The sequence below is a fragment of the Clupea harengus genome, chromosome 6 (genome assembly GCF_900700415.2).
Source record: "Clupea harengus chromosome 6, Ch_v2.0.2, whole genome shotgun sequence".
In the NCBI taxonomy this organism is placed as follows: Eukaryota; Metazoa; Chordata; class Actinopteri; order Clupeiformes; family Clupeidae; genus Clupea; species Clupea harengus.
Genome location: NC_045157.1, coordinates 13,816,232 through 13,842,061, shown reverse-complemented (window position 1 = coordinate 13,842,061; position 25,830 = coordinate 13,816,232). Strand labels below are relative to the sequence as shown.

The 25,830-nt window shown below is 46.6% G+C and overlaps 3 protein-coding genes across 5 annotated transcripts in view; 2 read left to right on the top strand and 1 right to left on the bottom strand.

The window, feature by feature from the left end:
- The first annotated feature begins 9 nt into the window (after positions 1–9).
- lsm14ab (LSM14A mRNA processing body assembly factor b) lies at positions 10–9,867 on the top strand. 3 transcript variants are annotated; one of them, XM_012818957.3, is made up of 10 exons: positions 10–357; positions 1,485–1,648; positions 1,851–1,986; positions 3,445–3,624; positions 3,859–3,930; positions 4,460–4,645; positions 5,279–5,453; positions 5,635–5,661; positions 6,064–6,313; positions 6,827–9,867. In XM_012818957.3, exons 1-10 carry the CDS (start codon positions 237–239, stop codon positions 6,848–6,850), a joined length of 1,335 nt encoding a protein of 444 aa, XP_012674411.1. In that variant the 5' UTR covers positions 10–236; the 3' UTR covers positions 6,851–9,867. The 3 variants fall into 3 exon arrangements, with proteins under 3 accessions (XP_012674411.1, XP_012674408.1, XP_012674409.1); XM_012818954.3 differs by having other exon boundaries at positions 3,859–3,939; XM_012818955.3 differs by having other exon boundaries at positions 11–357; positions 3,859–3,939; positions 6,830–9,867.
- A 720-nt stretch (positions 9,868–10,587) lies between these two features.
- On the top strand, positions 10,588–11,895 carry ss18l2 (ss18, like 2). Its single transcript, XM_012818945.3, has 4 exons — positions 10,588–11,066; positions 11,356–11,432; positions 11,597–11,678; positions 11,772–11,895. Exons 1-4 carry the CDS (start codon positions 10,998–11,000, stop codon positions 11,793–11,795), a joined length of 252 nt encoding a protein of 83 aa, XP_012674399.1. The 5' UTR covers positions 10,588–10,997; the 3' UTR covers positions 11,796–11,895.
- Positions 11,896–12,345: 450 nt separating this feature from the next.
- Positions 12,346–25,830, bottom strand: part of garre1 (granule associated Rac and RHOG effector 1) — a 33,562-nt gene continuing 20,077 nt past the window's right edge. The window contains exons 4-14 of the mRNA XM_031569110.2: positions 24,960–25,100; positions 24,538–24,633; positions 24,012–24,173; positions 22,165–22,323; positions 19,800–19,897; positions 19,325–19,450; positions 17,972–19,155; positions 16,276–16,441; positions 15,696–15,833; positions 14,719–14,797; positions 12,346–14,487 (exon numbers count right to left, since the gene is read on the bottom strand). Coding sequence (XP_031424970.1) covers positions 14,137–14,487; positions 14,719–14,797; positions 15,696–15,833; positions 16,276–16,441; positions 17,972–19,155; positions 19,325–19,450; positions 19,800–19,897; positions 22,165–22,323; positions 24,012–24,173; positions 24,538–24,633; positions 24,960–25,100 — 2,700 coding nt within the window. The 3' untranslated portion in view covers positions 12,346–14,136. The remainder of the gene's footprint in view (positions 14,488–14,718; positions 14,798–15,695; positions 15,834–16,275; positions 16,442–17,971; positions 19,156–19,324; positions 19,451–19,799; positions 19,898–22,164; positions 22,324–24,011; positions 24,174–24,537; positions 24,634–24,959; positions 25,101–25,830) is intronic.

The following is a 25,830-nucleotide window of genomic DNA, read 5'->3' as shown; positions in this document are numbered from 1 at the left end:
TCATCGGCTCACCATCCCAGAATTCATAGTAGGTTATGCGGAGGAGGAAAATGAAGTCGGCCATGTCGTGGTAGTAACTCGAGGGGAGAACGAACGAGTAAGGTTGTTATCACCAAGACAGCTCTAGAAAGGAGAAAAGTGGAATATTATCTTCAACTTTAAAGGCGGGACACGTTTTTCTGCAGAAGAACTTTTTCTTTGCCAGTTTAGGAGTCCCACAGCATTAAAAAAACACCATGAGTGGAGGGACGCCTTACATCGGCAGCAAAATTAGCCTGATCTCGAAGGCCGAAATCCGATATGAAGGGATTTTGTACACCATTGACACCGAAAATTCGACTGTTGCACTTGCAAAGGGTAATTTGGGAAATTTAATTTAGTAGTTTAATCATATAATGTCTATACTTTTGACTTAATGGACCGATTGGGAATGTATTGTTGTGTTAGTAGCTAGTTGGTTAGCAAGCGAGCTAGCGTATTTACTCGTCATATGGTTACAGACTTGGCTAGCTCACAGGCTAACTTTAGCTAGCCAGCTGCGTAGCAAGTGAGGTGGTATTTAGCTAGCCTAGTTGATATATTTTTTGCTAGCTATTCACAAATATGAGTGTTTATTTATCTATCGAAGTGCATATAATTTGCGAACATTTACAAATCGATGGAACTAAACGTTATTTATGAGCAGTCTCGTTCGCTTAACTAACGTTTTTGCAATTTGATTTAATGCTGACGTGATATTTACTAATGTTAGCTCTGAGCTTGCGTGCCGTTAGCCTTCTAATAGCAGGTCATGTCAGCTATCTGCAGCTAATGTCTGCGTGTTAGCTAGCAGGGCAAGAAGTGATGGCGCGTTCAACAAAAGCTCTGTGGTTGAAAGGAGCTCCAGTGCCTTTAAAGGATCAGATGGCGTCGTGCTGGTCAGTTAAGTTAAAAGTTCCTAGCAGCGTGTGGTATAAATTGAAATAGCAAGAGGGTTGGTGGTGCGAAAACTCGCGATTGCGTGATGGAGTTTCTCGATCTCTTTGTTTACTTTTGGGAGCCTCTATGTTAGGCCTTCGTTAGATTAGAGAGAAGCTTTATGGTAATTTATCCCTATTTGCCGTATGTGTTGTAGGGAACGGATAGTTTATCAAGGGCATCAACAAATTATCTTATAAGAACACTATTGTTTAACATCACATTTATGTTAGGCCTTAAAGAAGAGACATAACGTTCATTTAAACGAAGCAACCACAAAATTATATTAGGTAGCTATCGTTAGCTACTGTGTTCAGCATTCGTGGTAGACATGGTAGGTCGTTTTATTGAAGTGCTATATCAGTAATATTAGGGCGGAAAAATTGCTAAAATCGGCGGTGCCCAGAGAAAATAAGCTTTATTTTCACTTCTGAAATGGTTATGTGATCTTCATATTCTAGTGAATGAAACCTCATTCCTAATATCACCGTAGACTGTGTCTTTAAAAGTAATTTCTACCCCACCAGTTCGTTCATTTGGCACTGAGGATCGCCCCACAGAGAGGCCCATCCCACCCCGAGATGAAGTCTTTGAGTACATCATCTTCAGGGGCAGTGACATCAAAGACCTTACGGTGTGTGAGCCCCCCAAACCACCCGGGTCACTGCCTCAGGATCCTGCCATTGTTCAGGTAAGGACTGCATGCTAGGTCTGCTAGGGCAAAAGTATCCAAATAAGGCACCACTCCAGTCTTTCTGTAATATTAAAACTCTCCAAAATGTAAATGCTTCATCCTGCAATGCCAATCATTGTCTTGTAGATTGTCAGGAAATTAATTTCTCTCTCTGCTTTTCTGTCTCTCTCTCTCTGTGTGTGTGTGTGTGTGTGCACAGTCCTCTCTGGGAACTGCCTCTGCTGCGGCACCATCATTCCAGTCCTATGCCCCCTTCAGCCGGCCCCAGGTGCCCGCCTACAGCCAGTTTAGCGCCAGCCCTCTGACTTCCCAGCCTTTTGGAAACATCACTGCAGGTGGGTGCACACTGCAATATTTCAGATTACTGAACCAGTGAATTGAGGTTTATTTAACCTGATGTAGTACACTTCAGATATTATACTCACAGTAGGGTTATGCTTTGGTACAAGGCTGTTAAAATAAGTAAGTGCAAACTGTGTCGTCTGACTGTTTCGTGCTTTATGTGCCTTTTTATTTTTATTGTGTCATGCCATGTAAGTGTGTGACTACCTCTACAAATGGTTATTGGTAAGTTACCTGTCAGGACACACACATATGATACTTACATTTTCCATACACTAGTGACACAAGGATGTAAGGCCAATGTATTTTGTACTCTCCATTTATCCCAGTTCAAATTTCTGTCAGTCCATCTTCAGTGGCCAGCAACCTTCAGTGGCAGGCATTACGTTTGGGGTTAGGGCCAGGCCAGGAGAGCCCTGCGTTTGTGTGCTGTGCCAGTGCGTGCCCACACCTTAAACCCGTGCTGTTCCTCTCCATTCACACAGGGCCCTCCTTTGGTAGCGACACGAGTACAGTCACCCTTCTGTCGCACAGCAGTAGCAGTGCTTTCCCCTCTGACACTCTGTCAGTGAGTACAAGTGTGCGTGTGAATGAAGGTAACCCAAGTCGTGGGAGAAGGAAAAAATCAGAATCACTTCTGGCATTAGCGGGCCCATGCATGCTTGAACGTCTTGTATGTATTTGTCTAATTATAACACATTGATTGATTCGATGAAGGTCTTGTATTCTCAGAATCAGAAGCTTGTTCAGTTTGCTGATCATGGCCCCCTTTTAAAAAGCGTATACACTAGTGTCAAATGTGCGTCATGTTGTTAATAGCAATGCATAGAAAATACGAGTTGTGTTGAAGGTCTTTATGTTGTGTGTTATTTGTGCTGGTGTGTAATCTTGGAAAAAAGGAGGCCTTTTGTTTTGAGACTTTCTCTTGGTCCAGTTACTATGACTATATCGATCCTACTACTGTCACCTGTGGAATCCAGCTTTTCTCAAATCCTGTCTGTCCTGGCTCAGACGTTTGCCTTTCTTCATTAACCATGCGTGTACACACAGACCAAACTGTTAACCCTGTTAATCTGCTGCTTCTCGACATGACTTCACACACTGCTGACATTGCCAGAGCCTGTATCTCCCTCACCTGCTGGGGTTGCACACACACACACACACACACACACACACACAGGGGTCGTCCACACAACAACGGTGAAAACTTGAGTTTTGGGCTTTTGGCCCCCTGACAATTTGCGTCGCTGTGAATTTTGCGAATCTGTATCGTTGGGAATTTCTCAAAACCGTATTGCATGGAAGCAAAGTGTTTTGAAAATGCAAAGGAAAATTGTCGGTTTCAAAACCTTCCGTTGTCGTGTAGATAGCCCCACAGACACGGACACAAACCCCAGACATGCTCTGCAGGGGTTGGCTCTTGACTCCAGACGTGTGTGTGCTCTCCTCAGGCCGTAGCAGCCCTTCTCTGGACCCTCTGAGAAAGAGCCCCTCTCTGGACCAGGGCGTGCAGACGGCCCCCTTGGCAGCCCCTGCACCCCCGGTGCCTGTGGGTCAGAGGAGCCCGGCCCGGCCCAGTGCCACAGTCACTGGCAGCCAGAAGCCTGGCGAGGCTTTGGACCAGCGTAGAGGTAAGTAAGGCACAGAGGAGCCAATCTGCCACTGTAGCAAAGCCATAGATGAAAAGTGTCTAACAGCTGGACATGGTTGTTGTGCTTGATGATTAGAATGTAGTATGTTGCTGTGTTTATTTGTAGACTTGCCATGATTGCTGTACATTTTAATTGTCATTGTGAGTGGTTGTTGGGTATATATTTTTTTATACTTACAGTATTTAACGGCGGACAATAATTATGTCCTTACAGCTGCGGATGCACAGAAGATTCAGCGACCTGGCCCCGATCAAGGCAGGATCGACAACCAAGATCCTAACAAACGTCAGTCTGGTAAATAATAATTTATAACTTTATTAATAATTTATTTATTTACCACTTGAAATTCTCGTTTAAGGCAATATTTTCTGTAAATACATCTGTTTCACACAACAGCCTTATGTACCTGGTCATATAGTGGGTGACTTACGGCCATATTTGACAAGACTGAGCAAGTCTGAGAGGCCAAAATATCAACCAGGGAAAAGATTCATTCACATTGTGATGGATAGACTTATCATAATCAAATCAAGTATATCAAATGATGAAGTATCATTATTAACATTATAATTGTACGCATATATTTATTATTGTGAAGCATCACCGTATTAAAGCAAATGTTGGCAAGCTATAACTATAAATGGTGACCTGCTGCTCACTTTCTCAGGACTAGTCTGCTCCCCCCTTTCTTTCGTTATGCAGTGCACCCACAGAGTTAGTGACGACATCTTGGAAATTCCCTGAGAGCTGCTTGAAGGTCTTTTTTTTATATGTCCACATGTGGCAGTAACACATTTCTTTGATTTATGATTAGCACCTTTAGCTGGACCCCCAGCCAATCGCAGGGGTCGTGGTGGGGGTCACCGTGGCCGTGGGCGTTTCTCTGTGCGCCGGGATGGCCCCATGAAGTTTGAGAAGGACTTTGACTTTGAGAGCGCCAACGCTCAGTTCAACAAGGAGGAGATCGACCGCGAGTTTCAGAGCAAACTCAAGCTGAAAGGTACTTTCCCATATTGGCGGTGTGTCATTCCCTGACTCAGTGTTTCTGCTCATTACGAACCCTTTTAGGATAATACGACTTTTGAGCATGGATTTATGTGCTGTAAATACCAATACATCAATCCCACTTGTTTAAAACCAAAGACAGGATAAAGTAAAAACAACTTAGCCATTAAAAATAAATGGTTTTGATTATCATGAAAGGAACTCACAGAATGTCATTACAATGTTTGTCAATAAAGAACATTCATTTTATCAAGTTAATAATTCATCAGAATGGAAGAGATGGAGCTGAAAAATGGTTGAACCCTAATGTGGTACATGAAAACATAAGCATTATATTATTATAAGTAGTATACTATTATGTGCAAGTTGTTATGGGGGCACTACTCCTGGCCAGCCAGCATTGGTGCTAGAGAGTCTCAAGGCCTGTGAAGTGGTGCAGGGTGCTGTTCTCCCATGCTGCAATTCTTCAAGCTAAAATGCTCTATGGCGTGCAGGAACATTGTTATGTTATTAAAAAGGTAATGATGACTGTCAACTGCTGTGTGGGTGAGTGTAGTAAAGTATGTGTGTGTTGTGCATTGTGGTGTATGTGTGCACTGATGGCCCATTGTGTGTGTTGCACGTGCAGATGAGAAGCCTGAGAAGCCGGAGAAGGCTCTTAACGGGGAGGATAAGGGCGACTCTGGTGTGGAGACCCAGAACAGCGAGGGCAATGCTGAGGAAGAAGCGGAAAGCCTGGCACCCAACTGCTACTACGACAAGTCCAAGTCCTTCTTCGACAACATCTCCTGCGACGACACCAGGTAAACCAACAGTGCATCTAGACAGTAGCCCTTAGATTAGTTATTCAGTGTTATCTTCACATAGTGATTCATCAAGTGATTTGCCCAGCCATGATACTACAGAAAGCTACACTTAGTTTCATGGCAATTTGTCCACCTGGTCCCATCTAAATCCTGTGTTCTGCCTTGCGCTTGTTTTCAGGAAAGCTCAGGAAAAGGCGTTCCCACGGTAAGCCAGTGTCTCTTTTCCCCTCTGTCCTCTGCACTCTTTGTTTAGAAACCCAATGCCCTTGTGTTCCTTGTATGTGCGTTTGTGTGTGTGCACGCCGTAGCTATCAGGTACCTCTGATCTCCTTAGGTCCCATTCCCACTCTCTTTCAAAGCAGTTTGTTTGATTCTAATGAACTGTATTGGCGTCATGTGGGGATGGGAGCCAATGTCGTTTAAATGGCAAAGTTGGACTGTTAATATATCCCCTGGTGACCTAGTAACATTAACGACAATCTTCTGCCACGGCTGAAGTGGGATTGCAAGCTAAAAACTTTTAAAAAACATGTGTGTGTGTGTGTGTAAAAAAAAAAAAAAAAAAAAAGCCATTAAAGTGAATATCTTCTGTGTTCCCCTGCATCAGTGAGCGCAGGCAGACCTGGGCGGAGGAGAGGAGGATGAACGCAGAGACCTTCGGTATCCCCCTGCGCCACGGTCGTGGGCGCGGCGGGTACAGAGGCCGAGGGGGCATGGGCGGGTTCCGCGGGGGCAGAGGGCGTTCGGCCAGCCGGGGCTCGTTTGGACCCCCCCGTGGGGCAGGCGGCGGTGGCGGATACAGGGGAGGATTCCGAGGTGGACGTGGTGGAAGGGAGTTCTCTGACTACGAGTACAGGGTAATGGATCCATCTCCATTTGTCAGCCAGTCGTAGTGCAGAGTATCTCTGTCAGTCATTGTGTAGATTAGCACCAAGTCCTAGTACAGACCAACACCAAGTTGATCATTGAACATATAGATGTAACGCACAGTCATGGTGTAGCAGACCTTTTTTGTGTAGTAAAGATGAACACTGTTGTTGCTTGGTTGGAGTTCACCTCTATCAGTGTAATTAGCCAAATCACTACCCATCGACCCCTGGCAAGGCACAGTCTTTGACCATGAGGGTGCTTGTTTTGTTGGAATATTTAGTCAGTTCTTGGAACAAATGATGTCTTAATTACAAATTATTATTATTATTTATTTATATATAATGTATTTTATGTATTTATTTATTTTATTCTTAGTGTTCCCTGCTCTGTGTGGCTCTTTCACTAATGCTATGTTGTGTATCTGTGTGTTTCCCCTCCCCTTGCGCTCTCCCTCCTTCTCTATCTCTCTCTCTCCCTCTGTGTATTGTGCTTTCCTCCAGAAGGATAACAAAGTGGCCGCGTAGTGCAGTCGGTCGAAGCTGAGGGAGTCTGCAGGAGACGCGTAGCTCTTACTGGTCCAGAAATGTGCTTTGTTCCCAGCCCCGACCCAGACCCCCGACCCAATACCGAATGAAGATGTACTTTAGTGTGTATTTGACACCAGCACAGCGCGCCATCAGCAGGTGTTCACGCAGCCTCTTTCAGTTCCCTTTTTTAAGAAACCAACAAAACCGTACAAAACGAATCTGATGATCTTTCTTTGATACAGTATACTCACTGGGGGAGGAGAGCTTGTCTGTAAATACCCTACTTAAACGTGGAATTATTCAGTATTTTTGCATCAATATTTGAGTTCCTTTCTTACTAAAAGGTATTTGATAATGTTTCTGTTAGTTGTAAAGATGTATGCAGAAGCCCGCAGATACTGTGATGAGTGCTGATTATCACTGAAATAGCTTTATTTTTTTGGGGATATATCCTTTAATGTACCTTTTAGAAGCACCAAAACTCTGTACATAGCCTATTGGGTCACACTTCACAGCTTCTCTCCGTTGTCTATCTTTGCTCACATATCTCCATAGGCAATATATATATTTTTTTTTTTATTGCTGTTTTTTTTTTCAACAGTCTACACCCTTTTAGTGATGCGGAACAGGGGCATAAATCGTGGTGTGGGTGTGACATTTACCCAGAAGGTTTTTCTGGAGTGGCAGCAGGATCCAGGGTTTGGTTGATAGAACCACCTCTAGTTGTTTTTTGAAGCCAACCCTTCTGTCTTAAGCCAGTAATACATTTCTACCACCTCCCCACCAATACTACCAGTCCCAAACATCTAGTACACATTGGGCTTAAGTCAGATTTGCGATCAACCTTGACAAACATCCCTCTTTAAAGTATGTCAAGTGATTAACTGAATGTATAGACGCCGGTGGACTTTTGTTTACTTTTTTGTCTTTGTCTTTCTGCAAAGTAATTCTTTGGAAATTCTTTTTTTTTTTTTTTCTCCAAATTTAATTTGAATAGCCTGCATTGCTTTCTTCCTCGCTCAGTAGATCACACAGGGTGCATAGCTTCCTGCTGGAACAGACTTGCTTCGTCCCCCCCCCCCCCCCCCCCCCCCCCCCCAAGAAAGCGGTGACAGTCTGAATTTCCTCCAACTTTTTTCTTTTTTCTCTCTCTCTCTCTTCAATTTGAGTGCCAGTGACTGTTGCCTTTGCTATGGATAATGTAGGCGCAATGTCTGTTCCAGTCTCAAGAGGGCTTTTTGATAAACCAGTCTAAAGCGGAATAGTCCTTCAGCTCATCCAGCTGCAGCTGTCACTCTTGTATGCGTCATGAGCCACTAGAACTTCACATAGGAATCAGTAAGATCAGTGCTCCTAGTGATCTTCGACTTTATCCACTTTTTTTTCAGGGACAAACCCATAGAATTAGCCAACCCTTTAAGAACAAGATTGGACTCTGAGAAAATGTATCCAGTTGCACTTTAAGGATGAATATGTGTAGGATTACCGAGTCATATTTTAACCAGTTTAACTAAAAACCTTAATGTTTATGTACATACCAGTTCTTGCTGTAGATTATTTTGATACCAGATTGACCCTGTGCGTTGGCCCATAATTTGTTGGAGCATGCAGGCGAGAGTCAGAGAGGTGCTACACTGATGGTAGCATTCAGATGTTCTTTTGGATACATAAATAGCTGTATAACATGTTGGTGTAAATGTTAAGGTTGACATATTTCATTTTATTTGGCAGACAAAGGCTTAGCCAGTTGGTCTGCTTGCTTCTCTGCATTTTGACCCCCTCTGGGATAAACATGGGGGGGCTTTGACACCGGACGGAAGAGGGGGAGGCAGCGAAATGTTGGCTGTCCCATATGGGAGGAAACATTCATTTAGTGGGACGTTAGCTAAGTCGCTGAATGAGTTGACTGGGGTGTGAATTCAGTCTTGACTCATCTCCTACCAACCAACAGTCAATTGATGCTCATTGTGTGAGTCCTTTTTGTAACTGGTCCTTTGAAATGAAAATGTACTTACCTACTGAAGATTTGGACACATATTGGTTCTAAGATGTTGGTGAAAGCTGGAGACCTCGTGGCATGATGAATTCAGGCCTTTTGTCACATCTTTTTATGGCAAAGTGAATAATTTTTGTAGTGATTTATTTCATTACTTTTTTTTTTAGCGTTCCAAGAGTTTAGTTTGTATAACCATATCCTCTCACCAGTAATAGCACTGTCAGTCATCCAGCACAGGGCGGGAGAAGTGTTTGTCTAGAAATAGCTGCTCCTAGTAAAAATTGGTCAAGTCAGTGTCATCATATAAACAAATGAAATTTACGGGATCCAAAGACTGGACAGAGGTGCAGGGAGGGAGGGAGGGAGGGAGGGAGGGGTAGAGGGGGAGGGTGGTGGGTCTAGATTAATTAAATGTGTTCCAGTTGTTCTTGTTCTCAGTACGCTTATGGAGGGTGTTTTGGTTACTGTTGTGGCTGTTTCAGTATATAAGACGTACCTATAACTATTTACAGTATACTCTCTTTTTTTTGGAACTTAATTTAAAAAGAGCACTACAAAACGCGTACAGCATAGTAGCAGAATGCTAGGGCAGCTAGTAACCTTGCACAGTCCCACGTGCTGTTTTGAACCGGTCGCTGTAGTGATCACTTGGAAGAAGCTGCATGAGCGCAATGCCTTGTGATAAAGCCACAAAGGAAAAAAAACAAAATCATGACACTGAACAACTTGGACACACCAGGGCCAACAAAAGGAGATTTGGGGAAGGGGTCATCCTGGATGGTTTTTTGCAATAATAGACACATTGTTGTACGATCCCCAGTGCATATTTTTAAAAGTTTCAAGTGTACATATTTCCAAAGTGTTTTGCTGTGAGGGTTTAACTGTATGGAGCCCCTCAGACCTCTGAAAGAAATTGGCCAACATTTTGTTTCTTCAGGAAATTGTACAGCATGGTGTACTACTTGCCTCAGCTGTCTGGAAGTTTAATTCGAAGATGGGAATAAACAGTTGTTCAATATCCTTGGCTTTGGTTGTGTTTTTTTTAATGTTTTTTTTTTTTATGTATTAGAATTAATTTGAGCTGATTAAAGTAATGTAGAATGCCATGTCAGATGCTTACAAACTGATTTTTGTTTTGTTTTTTTAACACGCTGTATTCATACTGCAGTCCAGATACACATAAGTGTCTAACCTCAAAACTGGGCCATTGAATCTAGACACTGCACTCATTACTTCAGGACATCTGATTTCTGGTGATGTATAAACCGAGAAAGTAATGTCATTTTTTTGTTATAAATGTGATTTGTGGTCAATTTTCTGTTATATTGATTGTAGGTCACGTGGTGAATATCCTTCAACATGTCTGCAGATAACTAGTTGGAAAACAGCATGTGGTGATTGCATTTCACTTGACTTTTCCTTAGCCTTCCTTATATTATTAGTCAGAAAGGACTTGACTTCAGTAAAGAAATATAATACAATCTTCCTTCTGCATATAACTTAATGTGTATATCTGTTAAGCAAGCAATTTAATGTCAACATTTTAAATAATTTACAAATTCGTTTAATAAAAGAAATTGTACTTTCAGTTCGTTCTCATTGTTTCCATCATATACAGCAGATTTCAATCGATTGCCGACGATGCATTTGTATGAAACTGATGTAAAACTTAAATGCTGACCATTCACTTGGTATGGCATTCACAATTCTTTTTTTTGCGTACCTTTCGTGTGTACGTATGGCGTCATTTGGACATGCGCAAAGGCAGTGGTTCTGTTCTCGCTAAAATGAGGGACGTTGTCCCATTGTTGTGTAGCATAGTTTACATAGCGAGATCATCACAAGGCTGAAATGCAGATAGTACTCCGATATTTTCAATATTTATTTCTTCACATGTATTTGAGGGGCGAACTGTACGAACAACCTGATTGCTGGTAAATTACCGTGCAAACATGCATGACTAAAGCGTTTGTGATAACATTTACGTTATATGTAGCTAGCCAGCTAACTTAGCTAGCGTGTTGGTTCGCTGGCCAGCAAGGCATATTCCTCTGTAGCTCGTGGCTTGTAACGCTAATCTTGTAAATTACCTAACACACCCAAGCAAAGAAACAAGCTACCAACGGTTGGCCTGCTTGCCGTGACAAAATGTCCGTAGTTTTCGTTCCGAAGAGACAACGTGGGAAAGCAGAAATTAACCAGGAAGTTATTCAACGGGTGAGCTGTTAACATTAATAACAATGACTTACAATGTATCGTTAACGGACTCGTGTTGTTTTCCAGTAAAAGCGAACAGTTTAGCAAAACCCTAATGCCTGTTCCGTAAGTTTGTGTTTCACATGCTAAACCTAGTGGAACTACTACACCCACAACAACTTCGTGGTCTCGATAATTGAACCTAACGTATTGAGATGAAATGTTTTAAAGATACAACAACTATCTTATATTTAATAATGTTACAGATTTGAGTTAAAAATGGTACTGTCTTTTGTTATTTGTGCATAAGTTGCTTGACGAAAACGATCAGTTGGTGAGATGCATTGCGGAATACATGCAGAGGGGGCGCGCGACCGAATGTGTTCAGTAAGTGAAGCAGTGTATGTGCATACCAGTATTTACTCTGGAAATAAAGAAAATCTGAATTTTTTTTCTGTGATTTATGATCTATGTTATGTCTCCCTATGTACATGTACACTGTCCACAAGTTGCTAGGAAGTTGAAGCAGTAGATGTGTGGATCTTTCACAGATATCAACAGATTTTGCATCGCAACATTGTGTATCTCGGGACCATAGCTGACGCTAGTCCTGACATCCCTCCAACCACACAGGTGAGGTCCCTCGTCTTCCATTCATCCACCCAGTACCTGAACTATGACGGCTTGGAAGAATCTATTTGAGTTTTTGTCTTTCCTTCTCTCCAGACTCTACAAAAAAATGGGGAATGACCAGGACAGGAGTCAAGTGATGGGCGTTGTTGTCTGGTTGCGACCATACACTGTGTGAATGTGTGCCACTCTTTTCAATAAATGCTTTTATATATTTTTATTGATTAGTTATTTTCCTCTTTCTTCTGAGGGTGAGGCCAGCGTTTTTATTGGGTTCAGGCGCAAGCATTAAGTGTTGACCTGGACGAGAGTCAGAGTCCTGACCTCAGCATCGACATACAACACTTCAGTGTATCCAGATTGCAGAATTTGTTTAGAGACCAGCCAACCAGCTAAGGTTTCCCCAAATATCTTGTGCATTTTGTGTTTTCTACTTGGATGTTTTCAGTGCATCTGTTTGCATTGGCTTTGTTAATAATAATTTACTATAAACAACAAAAGGTCAATAGAATGTCCTAGAAACCAATGTTTATTTTAAAACATGCTTTATAATTTACATTACTGCAGGTCTGTTTTTTAGATAAAAAAAAAATAATTAAGATTCATCATTAAGGAAAACTGAAAAGTATAGCCAAAATGGTATATACCCCCAACAAATAAAAACAGTAGGTTGTCAATTATATTTCTTTATTTTTTTTGCATTGCTGGTACACTTGGAAAGATTCAGTTGCCAGCTCAAGAGAACAATAAGCAACATAAGCCAAGCAGCCTCTTCACTTCAACTCTCAGGGTTACAGGTCAGATTTCTGGTGAAGTCACTAGTAAACCATTTGACACAACTGAGAAATGCTAACAGTTACAGTCCAAGGTCTTTTAAGATGTCTTTAGAAAAGGCTGCAACAGTTTGGGAGATAACACAGACAAAAAGCAACAAACCCTATATTTTGATTGTGCAAAGCACAGAACTATAAAAAGATATATATTTATATTTATATACAGCAAACGATTCTCTGTAAACATGGTAAGTATGTTAGTTTTCAGAAAAAACATGGTGTCATATCATAAATACAGGCAACATTGGCATCCGCAAACATCACAAGAGTTAACATTCTGGGCCTTCCACACAGCCCATCGCCATAGAAACTGAAGAAACATGGGCTCCAAACCCAGCCCTGATCAGCTGGCGTTTACAATGGCATGTTATAATGGCATATTTGGTAACCTTTCAAGATGGATGACTTTAGTTCAACTCTGGAAGAAGGAAAACATGTGCTTTTTCACATCTGTGGGCAGGGATGGGGGGAGGGCGTCCGATCTGATGTAGTATGCCTATATTATACTAACATATACAGTAATGGTATAACATGTAAGAAAATACAAAAATAAGATTAATACTGTCAATATTTGTACAAGAAAAATATTGTGTTTTTTTTTTTTTTTTTTTTAAAGGAACAAATGTTAAGGTTTATTGTTTATTGTTATTCTGAAGCAAACTGCCAATCAGAAACGCGTGAGGAGACATGAAAGGAGCATTTTCTTTTTTTTAATCACACACACGCGCACACACACACAGATGTTTCCCGAGTTTCTCAGACAAAAGGGCGTGGAACTGTTTCATTTGCTATGATTTCCATAACAACCCCAGACCCCTCTCGCTAGTCACGAAGCACCATTCATCTTCTGAACAACGCTTTGGTTGGAAAAGAATATTCTGCAAGTGCTATTCATATCACCATGGCACACAGTTACTGCTATATTATCTTTTTTTTCCTTTTTTTGTTTTGTTTCTTAGAACTCTTGTCAGTTGTTTGAAAAAAGTAGTGTATCTCTTTCAAATTACACCTCTGCGATGATTATTATATTTCTGCCGAGCCTGCTCAAAGCCTCTTAATAAAAAGAAGTTAAGTATTTATATATCATTTGGAGTCATTTACACGCTATGGAACAATATGTGAGCTGTAGTCTGGGTCATCTGACGGGAGATTTGGCAGTTACAGCTTTTAGACACAGTATAATTATGGTTTGAACTGGGTCATCTCCCACCCCCTCCCCTGGACACTGTCAGCTAGGAGATCAGGGACCGAAATGAAAGAGGAGAGGAGAAGAGTAATGCGGCAGCCATGCATGTCACCTGGTCGGGGGGCTCAGGAGCGAGTCCAGGAGTGTGGGGGGGGTGGGGGTGAGGTGTAAACTAGGTGGCCAAAGACACCATGGTATGAGCTGGAACCACAGTCCAAGGGGATGGGGGTGAGGACGTTCATGCGCTTTTCTCGACGGGACAGCTCAGATGGGTACCTCTGCCAAGGAAGGGTAAATACGAAACCTGCGTATACTTAACCAAAAAAAAAAAAAAGAAACCCCCTATCCAGAGACCTCCTCGCCTCGTGTATGCCGTGCTACAGGTGCCAGGACAGAAGCACTCGAACGCAGGAGAGAAGGGCAGAGTCCCCCTGCTGGCTGCTCAGTACTGGTGCAGATAAGAGGGCCGGTGCTCAGGCTTGTGGGGGAAGGTTTTGAAGCCCTTGCTGATGGGCTGCTTGTGCTGCTGCGGGGGCTGCTGTTGTGGCTGCGGCGGGGGCTGCTGCTGCTGCTGCTGCTGGGAGAAGGGGAAGCCAGACGAGATCCCGCCGGAGGGAGAGCAGTCGCTGGCCGTGGACCACACGGCCGACTGCAGCATTTGCATGGAGTCGCTCCACTGGCTGGAGGGGATGTTCATCTGGTAGAGGGAAGAGCCAAGGTTGGGCATGGTGTTGGTATGGGACGAGGAGTGCTGCCAGGGAGCCTTGGGGGGCCATGTTTTGGTTTTGCTGTCCTGAAAAAAAAAAAAGAGCACCATGTTAAAAAAATCATTGACGTGCAAGTATTGCTTAGGTCTTTCATGGAGGTGCAGCCTTTCCCCAAAACAGAAATGGAACACTAGACATGTTGACATTGACACTGAAGACAGAAATTAAGAGATTAACATTGGAGAAACAGATGTGTGTGCGTGTGTGTGTGTGTGTGTGTGTGTGTGTGTGGGGTCGCAGAGGTCTTGCGCCCTTACCTGGCAGCTGTCGTCTGTAGTGTGGTGCAAAGGAGGAGAGGGCAGCGTGCACACCTCCTGCTCCCCACAGCTGTGTTTCCTGGGCACAGACAGGGGCCAAAGGGAAAGGCAGAGTTAATAAACCGCTCAACTTGTCCTCTCAGCTGCTACCCAACAGACGGCAGTTGGACTCAGTGCAGCTGGGCTGTGCAGTTGCTACAGCAGACACAGTGATCAAGGTGCGCGTAGGTGTGCAGACACTTTCCCGCGCGGAAGCCATGTATGAGTGCAAAAAAGTAACGAATACACCAGTTGTAAATGGCTTCCGTCTCAATGAACACATAGGCATGGCTGGGTACTGTATCCTATTACTCACGTTTTGCACAAAGCCATCGGGAAATCAGACACTGGTTGGACAAGCCCACGGGAGCTAATGAACTAATGACCCATCCACTCCAGATGTCTTAATGGAGGCGAGTAGTGCACATACCATGTAGTTACTAAGTTACTGCCTTCGGCTCATCTTACAAGACATCATAAAATACGAGGCCGCAAATAGTCTCTGCTGTCCAGATCCTCTCTACTCACGTCATCATCTTTCGTCTTTCATTAATGCTGTATTTTTATCAGCATGTGTCATCAGTCGTATTTTTTGGGGCCAGTTTGTTTCATACATGAATTGTCACATATTACATTCCTCATCAAGTATTTGACCTGTAAAAGCATGCTTGTGTGTTCCATTTAGTTTGAAAACTAGCCAAAAATGTTACATTTTGACGAATGTGGTCAACGTGTGTGGTAACAGCAGCATAAACAGACCATAAACAGAACCCAAAATTTGGCTTGGACAGAAACGTTAAATAAGCACGAGGGAGACTTCATGTATTGCCTAACGCACTAATATTTAGATTGAACCTTTCGCAGCTTGGTTAGGAGCCAGTGTCAGGTGAGCGAGCCAAGAGCAGGTTTGTGTCTGTGATGTGTCAGATGTGCCTTACCTCCTCTGCTTAACCGCAGCCACCAGGTCAGGGCCAGAGAACATGGAGAACAGGCTGTCCCCATTGGCCGAGGAGGCCTCGTCACTAGAGCTGGCCGAGTCGCCCTGGTTGGCCGACCAGCTGCTGTTCACCGCATCCCTGGTAGAGACATACAAGATTATCAGCATCTCACACTCCCTCAGCAACACTGTCTTAAATCATGCCCGTCTACCTGCGGGGCTACATGTTCTGTGTTTAGTAGGAATTGTGTGTGTTTGTTTGTAGGTGTGAGGAGAATCAGTGTGCAAGACACCAATGTAACGTGTGTTTGTGTGTGAGAGAGAGAGAGAGAGGAGTATCTGTGTGCAAGACACTAAGTATAACGTGTGTGAGTGAGTGAGAGAGAGAGAGGAGTATCTGTGTGCAAGACACTAAGTATAACGTGTGTGAGTGAGTGAGAGAGAGAGAGGAGTATCTGTGTGCAAGACACTAAGTATAACGTGTGTGAGTGAGTGAGTGTGTGAGTGAGTGAGTGAGAAGTATCTGTGTGCAAGACGCTGTCGTGTGTTTTGGTGGAGAGGGCTCCCTCTGGTGGACTCACCCCTCACTGTAGTACTCTGGGTGGGGCCAGGTGCGGTGCGTCTCGTCCGCTAGGGGCCAGTTGCCACGGGCGTTGCCTGGGCGGCGGATGTGCTGCGCCTGGCGTTTCTGCTGCATGGCCTGGTTGACCCCAGCGACGTAGCGGGCAAATTCTGGGTCCGAGCCCACTGGCCATGGAGAAGAGGAGGACGAGAGAATGAGACTGGCGTTTGCATTCTGACACACTCAGCTGTTCTCCCACACAGCGCTCAGGCCACACACACACACACACACACACACACACACACACACACACACACACACACACACACACACACACACACACACACACACACACACACACACACACACAGACAGAGAGACTGTCTACCACAGCAGAAACACACAATGGGCCACCAAGCGGCCAGGCACAATGGCCTTTGTTGGAATAAAGAGCTCCACTGGAGAAACAGACCCTGACACATTCTGTGTTCAGCAGAAAGGGCCAAACCAATAAACACCCACCACACACACACACACCACACACACCACAGACACACCACACACCTGTTTACTGAAACCAATTTCTGGGTCAGGAAGTGACCTACAAACATAAACTAAAATTCAGTTGCAGAGCCCGTATAGACACAATCAGAGCAATGCCTCTTTGGGGTGCTGTTTTTATTAAGGGCCTCAGCTGTCTACTCCTAGCCAACTTTGCCGCTCAAAACATCCAGAGGATCCACAAATGATGTGCCATGTTTGAGGACAACCTAGATAAATCAGGAGGAAACCAAGCAAAGGTTTCTACGCTCTCCTAATCTGATGAGCCCAAGTGCAGATGCTCTTTCTGGCAGACTTGAGTCAAAGCAGGCCACAGCACCATCAGAGAAAACAATGGGCTGGCCCCAGTCTGCCGGTCCCTAGGGGCCGACATGAGGGCCTCGCTAATGACTGCAGGGACCCAGGGGGAGCGCGGGGGCACAGAGCGCAGGGCCAGGCAGGGGACCTGGAGCTGCTCTCGCTCGCCTCAGCCTTCAGGGTGAAAAGACTCAGTCAGCAGAGCTCACCGGCCTGCTGCTGATTCAGGTCTTCATATGCGCCCACGGCCCCACGAGACACCAACCATCCAGGCACGCATGGACAAACACACACACATCCAGGCACACATATGAACACACACACACACACACACGACAACATGCATATCACACACACACACAAACATAGACATCTATCCAGAAAAATATGAATAAACACATTCAGGCACACAAGAAACTACAAAGCATACACAGAACACTCATCAAGAAAGGCCACCCTGTGCTCAAGGCTGTGCACCATCATAAGACTGTTCACAATATTATAGGAGACCCATAAAGAACGAGGGCGAGGTGTTCTGCCGATGGACCTCAGTTCTTACGCGTTTCAGTTGACAGCAACAACATTGGGTTAATTGGCTGGGCCATCTGGATTAAACAGGGTGAGAACTATACTAATTTAGCACTTAAAGCCATCTACCACCTATATTCTTTATACACTGACCCTATTCTTTAGGGTCTCTCACAGCTACTGTCTTTACGATATTAACCTTACAGAAATGTCAACAGTGTTTTTTACATACATTTCTGAGGTATAAATCAGTATACCAAACATCTGACAGAGTCGAGGTATAGAGCCCGCACCTCTGTGTGACCTCTGACTGTGGTGTGGTAACTGACCTGCAGGGTCAAAGGGCAGCGTGTCTCCCAGCACGTTGAAAACAGCCGACTCGCTCTGCTCACGGTTGGGCCAGGTGTTGTTGCGCGGGCCCTGCGGCTTGTTGCCCAGCATCTCAGACATCATGCTGTCCATGTAGGGGCTCCCCACCAGCCCCAGGCTGTAGAGGTCCGAGCTCAGGTCGGGCAGCCCCGGGGCCCCCCACTGTCCCAGGGGCCCCATCGGAGACAGGCCTCCTGGGGGGCCCTGTGGTGGGGGCTGTGGGCTGGAGCCCCCAAGCCACTTGCTGGGGACTCTCTGCTGAGGCAGAGGCTGGCCTGGGAGCTGAGGAGAGGCCTGCTGCTGCTGCTGCTGCTGCTGCTGCTGCTGCTGCTGTTGCTGCTGTTGCTGCTGTTGCTGCTGTTGCTGCTGTTGCTGCTGTTGCTGCTGCTGCTGCTGCTGCTGCTGCTGCTGCTGCTGGGCCTGCTGCTGCTGCTGGCTGATTGGCTGCAGGAGGTGCTGATAATACTGCAAGGCCTGCTGGGAAGGCTGTGGAGGCGGGGGCTGCTGTGGTGGTGGTGGCTGAGGTGGTTGCGGCTGCTGCGGCTGTTGTGGTTGTTGCGGCTGAGGTGGTTTGGGGACAGAGAGCTGGTGCTGGTGCTGCTGCTGAGGCTGCTGTTGGGGCTGCAGGGGCTGGAGGGCTTGCTGCAGTGCATGCTGGGAGCCGGCCGGCAGGGGCTTGATGTCGGTGGCAGCGGCGCCAGAGGAGGGCACGGAGTTCCTGCGCTTGACCAGAGGCGAGGCCTGCTGGGACTTGCCCATGTTGAACCCTGAGAGGAAGTCGATGACGTCCTGCATCTCCTGGTCGGTAGGTAGGTTCATGCCCTGGTCGTCAGGGCACGCCCCATTGGCCAGGGGGCCCAGGGTGGGGTCTTGGGGGCAGGAGATGCCCCCCAGCTGGAGCAGACTGTGCAGCCGGCCGTCGGGGCCAGGGGCTTTGGGGGGCTTGTCATCAGGGCTGCGGGACGGGGTGTTAGGGATGGAGGCGGCCTTGCGGGTGAACTTGGAGGTCAGCTTGGAGATGGTCCTGGGGAGGCCACCGCCACTGGACGCCTTGGAGCCGTTGCCAGACGGCAGGTCGACGTGGGAACAGTAGTCGGGGCTCTCGCGCTGCAGCTGAATCTGGATTATGGGAAGAGCCTGCTCCCTATGAAGAGACAGACACACAGCAAGAGCACAGACTCTTAACATACAGGACACTTACAGGGCGGAGTGCTGACAGTCTAGACTCTCTGTGTGTGTGTGTGTGTGTGTGTGTGTGTGTGTGTGTGTGTGTGTGTGTGTGTGTGTGTGTGTGTGTGTGGTGCACGACTTACTTGCGCTCCTTCCAGCGGTTGAGGTCGTAGATGGCGGTGTAGAGCACGTCCACCAGGCCCAGTGTCTTCTCTGGGTCCAGGCTGCGCTGCAGCAGGGACATGGTGGCCGGGTCCTCTTTCAGACACCTGAGGGGCGCAGCACCACACAGTACATCAGTGGCCCATCAACACACAACAGCACACCTGTGCAAGCAGGCCAAAACAGGCCAGTACTCCTCCATAGAACACTATTCATAATAACACAATACTATTAGTCCTGAATGTAGGAGTAGACAGAACAGAATGGAATGCTGTGAAGGTAGGCAGTGGAATGAGGATCATGACTACAATGGCGTTACAGAATGAATATTATGGGTTCATTCTTAAAAGCAGATTGATCGTCCACACACTGGATTTATAGCTCTCAAACACAATTCACGTGCAACGCTGCAACTGTACGGGTGTTCATCGGGCCTGAAGTCTACGTGCTCCTTACCATGTTGAAGGCACCTGCACCACCACTTTGGAGCCCTCCAGGGTAATCTGGGGTGCGTAGGCCTCTCTGTTTTCAATCTGAGCCGTGTCAACCACCACCTATGCGTTCACACACACACACACAGAGAGAGAAATAAACACAGTGAGGAAGAGGGTGGGGGAGGAAAACAGATCGAGCAAGCTGTATCAGCACACATCATCTAAAAGTGACGACATGTTCGCATCTCAGGAAACACATTCACTCCCGTGTGACCCACCCGTCACTGTCAGCCCATCCTCCAACATGGACAAAACAAATCCCCAACAACCTCCTACACACGACAGTCAGCTGAACATAACGCACATCTGTCTGACCTGACTGGCTACCATCTGCCTACTTTGTTCCAATTATAAAAATAATTTACGTTAATGGTTTAGCTGTTGCTAGGAGAACTGCCCGCCCCCCTCCATGGCAACTGTCTCCAGGTCTGGCCTAACAGAGGAAGTTGTGTAGTTCTGTGAGAGAGGCCAGGCATGGCAGACCTCCCGCACTCACAGAACTACTGCCGGTGGGGAAGCGTCTTCCTGTCCAACAGGATGCAGACCCATTGTTATTTTTAGAGCAGGTGTATCCTCGCAACCCTGACACTACACGGGGCGGCGCACCAAACACACGCACAAAAACACACACGCCCTCACAGACGTTCGCAAACACACACAGGACATCAGGGCCACTCTGACTCAGAAGCTACACAAGGTCACAGGATTAGGGCTGGGAGCAGAAACTCGGAGAGAAATGTTCCATCAGTTTCCATTTCCTCTTTAATACAGGCCAGAGGAAAAAACATCCAAACTCACTCAATTTTTTTTGTAAATGTTCAACAAACATATCACTGTAGTTCTTGTTAACGCAAAATAAACCAAAATAAACCTTTTTTGTTCAGGTTTTTTTTTCCTTTTTGCAGTTTCTGCTTTAACAATTTCCATGGCTTTCCAAGTGACCCAGCAGAGTTCATATTCAGCCTGTCTGGCTCTGCACTGGATGCCTGAGTGCGGTGTGTGAGGAAAGGAGAGGAGAAGAGAAGAGAGGAGAGGAGGGCAAGTAGAGGATGACACTCCCAAACATCACGGCACTGTTCATCTCCCCCTAAGCCTCACCCATGACTCCCACACCCGCTGAGAGCAGGAGTCTGACTGCTCACGTAAACACTCTAACATTCTAAGATATCTGCACACATAAATAGAAGAAAAGACTGTGCAAACAAACACACACACACACACACAGGGCACAACCACATCAGGTACAAACGCACTCAAGTATGCACACACACACAGCCGGCCACCCCCTCCATCCTCTCCCTCACACACAGGAATCTCATTCCAACTAAAGGTGAGTTTACATTAGTAACCCCCGATCCCCCCCCCCGCACGTGACCCTGTGCCCTGCCCAGATGTTGCCGGAATGTTCCTTGCTGGAGGTTGCTGATGGCGCGGCCTCTCTGCTCCCTCCCCAGCTGTGCAAAGAGCGGCACAAAGCCTCTCGTCTCCATTACACGCCCCCCTCCCTGCCCCATCACTGCCGCTTCCTCTCAGAGGCGATAAAGCTCAAGGGCGGCAGAGCCCCAAACAGAGCTACATGAGCTTTAGGAGTGCTTCAGCCTTGGCGAGGCACACAGCCGAGATGCCCTATTCATAAAACACACACACACACACACGCTAATCCTTCTGCAGATTGAACCCACTAGAGAAAATGATGATGGCAGAAGACAGGGAGATCTGGCTTTCAGCTCACACACAGTCTGCCATAATAGCAAAAATAGCTTTAAGGGGGACTAGGTTCCTGTACCTTGCTGATCCCAGGCTGTTGATATGAGAACTGCACCGTTTTAAAGCTTTTCTACACCTTTGCCTGCCTGTCTGTCTTTGTCTGTGCCTGACTCACTGTATTTTTCTGTTTACTATGTTTTCGTAATGTCTATCTCTGTATCTACTTTGTGTCAGGGTCTCAGTGATGAAGACATCTCCCTTCATCTACCTAAACGTCTTTGTTTCATCATCTCTGGTGCTGGTCCGTGGTGGCATGTCTCTGGTTGTGGTGCTGGTCTGTGGTGGCATGTGTCTGGTTGTGGTGCTGGTCTGTGGTGGTATGTGTCTGGTTGTGGTGCTGGTCTGTGGTGGTATGTGTCTGGTTGTGGTGCTGGTCTGTGGTGGCATGTGTCTGGTTGTGGTGCTGGTCTGTGGTGGTATGTGTCTGGTTGTAGTGCTGGTCTGTGGTGGTATGTCTCTGGTTGTGGTGCTGGTCTGTGGTGGTATGTGTCTGGTTGTGGTGCTGGTATGTATCTGGTTGAGGTGCTGGTGCTTGTCTGGTTGTGGTGCTGTGTACTCACCAGGCCGGCCTGGCCGAACAGCAGCTGCACGGCGGTCTTGCAGGCTCCTCTCCAGCTGGAGGGGCACACCTGGTTCAGCACGTCCGTCACGGGCGACTCGTCCCGCACGCTCACACCATTCTGCCCCACCGCCTCCTTAATCAGCTGCAGCACTGTATGCTGAAGACGACACACACACACCAGAGTTTAACCATCTGATAACCCACCTGTGGACAGATCAATAGTCCCACTGCATGCAGAGCCAGCAGTGTGGAACTCATCAAGCCCTTACACCTACTAGGCTCAAACGCTCACATTTAGACATGACAATAACATCATTAGAACATTCAGACATGACAATAACATCATTAGAACATGTCTTCTGGACTGGAGTTAGGTATTATATTACTGTACCAGGTCACTCAAATTTAACTGGGAAAACACGCTTCAATCCTTTTAGTCATTTGTCTGTCTGGGGTTTAACATAAGACTGTTTTTCTGAAATCACAGGAGTTAATGCCCTCTGTGAGAAGTCAGACTACTTGTTAAGTCATACTGGAGTAAACTGAAAGAAAACATGATTCAAGGAACAGTCCCTTGAGTGCTCAATGAATCTTTGGGTTTGTAATGTGATTTTTTATTTCTTCTAATAAAGTTCTAATCAAGGGTAACTTTAAACCTGTGCACCATAAAGTAAACGTCTTCACTGTGTTCTAACCTCCAAAAGTAAGTACGAGGAAAACACCGCTGCATAAACTCCTTGTTTAAATACTTAAAAGCCACGAAGACGTTGTTATTCAGCCACAAAATCCCTTTTTCTCATTAGCGATGACTAACCATCAGACCAAACTTTCAACATTTCGCCACGCTCGTTACTGTTCTGAGGAATAAGCCGGCGCTCTGGCTTTTCCCAGAAAGTGACTACATGGGCGAGGAATGCACACTGAAGCCCAACTCCAGCTTCCCTGGTGCTCACGCGCACTGCTGCTGCTGCTGCTGCTGCTGCTGGAGGAGGACTTGGTCTGCTCCGCTCGACTCCCGGAGTCTGGAGCCATTTCTGTACAGTTCCCGTTTACTTACGCCCCCGAGAGACAGACAGACAGAGAGACAGAGACGAGAGACCGAAAGAGAGGGAGAAACAGAAAGAGAGAGAGAGACAGACAGATAGACAGAGAGCGAGAGAAAGAGGGGAGAGAGCGGTACTGTAAACACAGCCTGTGGGGGCCAGCCTGCTCATCGCTCACACGCTCTGCTCTAAACAAGCCCTCATGGGTGGAGCCTAGCCAGGAGAGGCCTCGAAGGGGGGGGGGGGGGGGGGGGGGGGGGTCACAGATCCACCCAGCAGAGTGTGCGAAAGCCTCAGATCTGCTGGTGAATCACTGGCCTTTCATCTCAGCATGGGTCTATGGGATGGCTTCGCTCCGGCTGCTGAATGAGTCCCGGGTATTGATCAAATGTGGTCTGGCATGACAGCAAACTGTAAACAGACTGCTCTCGTCCTCCTCATCATCACACTTAACTACAACTGCTGACTGGCGGAAATCTGAAACGCCGTCTCTTGGTCCCTGCCATCTTGTTCGCGTGGTTGACACAGCTTGCTTTGCGGTGGAGCCAGCTCAACTAACCGAACTTCAAAGAAGTCATGTGAACAACAAGCTGAATCTCCCTCACCATACAGGCAAGAGGAGGTAGCTAAGTGACTCAGTACATCTTGACTGTCTGAGAGCCCATTGCAGCACTGCTCGATCCATGTTTGAGGGGATGGAGAGAGGGATGGAGGTGCGCAAATAAAAGGAAGGATGGAGGAGGATGCTGAGCACACACAGGCCGAGGGAGTAATGGAGGAGAGGGGAGGGGAGGTTGTCTACCATTTTGATCTTGAGGTTGTCAGTGGCGGACTCGTTGAAGGAGACGCCCTTGAGGAAGTGCGAGCCGATCTGCACGGGGATGGTGGGCAGCTCACACTGGATGGGCTGGGAGGTGGTCTGCATCCGGCCCGCCTGCTGGGCCTCCGCCTCACTGCAGCAACCCTGCACACACACCCAGACACACACACACACACACACACACACACACACACACACACACACACACACACACACACACACACACACACACACACACACACACAAAGAGCAGTTTAATTAGAGAGCACTACACATAGCAATACAGCATGAACGAAATGCAATTACCAACCAACTCAGTCTAATAAACAAATGCAATCTGATGAACTGTCCAGTCTGATTAGGTCTGCAGAGAGGAGAGTGGGGGAGGGGAGGGGAGGGGAGAGAAGAGGAGAGAAGAGGAGAGGAGGGGCGAAACCAGAGACACGTGAAGAGAGATGACCGGTGAGAAGAGAGGAGCGATAAGAGGGGGTGAGGGACACTCACTTACCTGCAGAGCTGCTTCAGCTGATTTGGGGTTCAGGTGGAAGCCGGCCTTCAGGGCATACTCACTGTGGCCAAGGCTGTCCAGCGAGACTTTATATGCCTACACACACACACACCCACACACACAGTCAGTGATAAACACATTTACTCGTGTACATGGTCATGATTGTTATCAAGACAGACAGACAGGCAAGCACAAATACACCATTAAAAAATAATAGTTAACCTCTCCATGATTTTGGTGTTGGTGGGTAGTGTGTGTGTGTGTGTGTGTGTGTGTGTGTGTGTGTGTGTGTGTGTGTGTGTGTGTGTGTCTTTGGGTTGAGTGGTGTCGGCTGCAAGTGAGATACCAGAAGACTGTGTGTGTGTGTGCGGTGGGGTATGTGCATGTGTGTGCGCGTCTGTGTGTGTGTGTGTTGTACTGACCTGTAGTGCGCTGTCAATCTTGAGGTTGAGCTCCTTGAGCTGGTGCTCGGGGAGGCTGGAGCCGTGGGAGCAGAAGAGCTGCTGTACCTGCAGCCCCGACAGGCAGCCGTCCCTGCCGCGCTCACGCAGACGAGCGGTGGCCTGGGGACACACACACATACACACAGTCAGACTATACACCCCTATACACAAGGAGCCAATCAGACACATGGAGCCAATCAGAAGCCCCAACACATTCAAAAGCAAAGAAGCAATGAGAGAGAGAGAGAGAGAGAGAGAGAGAGAGAGAGAGAGAGAGAGAGAGAGAGAGAGAGAGAGAGAGAGAGAGAGAGAGAGAGAGAGAGAGTGAGAGGCCTAATGTTGAACCATCCACTGATTGAGAGAAATAAACATCAGCAGATCTACAAATATAGGGGACAGCAAGCAGACACAGACCGGGAAGGGGAACCAGGATGCAGTTCACTAGAGAGCTCAAAGCTGGGTGAACACAGGCTCAAAGAGGAGAGGGAGAGAGAGAGAGAGAGAGAGAGAGAGACAAAAGGGAGGAAAAGATAATGGCAGACAGAGAGAGAGAGAGAGAGAGAGAGAGAGAGGAACAGAGAAGAGTGAGAGAGTGAGAGGCCTAATGTTCAACCATCCACTGATTGAGAGAAATAAACGACTGAGTGAACCATAATAAGAACACGGGCCACGCCCTCTCTATTAACAGCCTTTAGCGTCAACATTGCACAGTGGGCACAGTACTAGCCACACTCAACTTACACATGAACCCAGAGACAGATGGTCAAATCAATTGCACTATTTTCCTTGCAGTCACGACTCCACTCACTCGTGTCCATAAAAACACATCGTAATAACTTCCTTTTATCAA

Coding starts and splice junctions, on each gene's coding strand:
- lsm14ab (XM_012818954.3), top strand. CDS start 237: ATGAGTGGAGGGACGCCTTACATCGGCAGCAAAATTAGCCTGATCTCG. Junction 4,646..5,278: donor GAGCAAACTCAAGCTGAAAG/GTACTTTCCCAT, acceptor TTGCACGTGCAG/ATGAGAAGCCTGAGAAGCCG. Junction 6,314..6,826: donor TCTCTGACTACGAGTACAGG/GTAATGGATCCA, acceptor GCTTTCCTCCAG/AAGGATAACAAAGTGGCCGC.
- ss18l2 (XM_012818945.3), top strand. CDS start 10,998: ATGTCCGTAGTTTTCGTTCCGAAGAGACAACGTGGGAAAGCAGAAATT. Junction 11,433..11,596: donor CGCGCGACCGAATGTGTTCA/GTAAGTGAAGCA, acceptor GATCTTTCACAG/ATATCAACAGATTTTGCATC. Junction 11,679..11,771: donor ACATCCCTCCAACCACACAG/GTGAGGTCCCTC, acceptor CCTTCTCTCCAG/ACTCTACAAAAAAATGGGGA.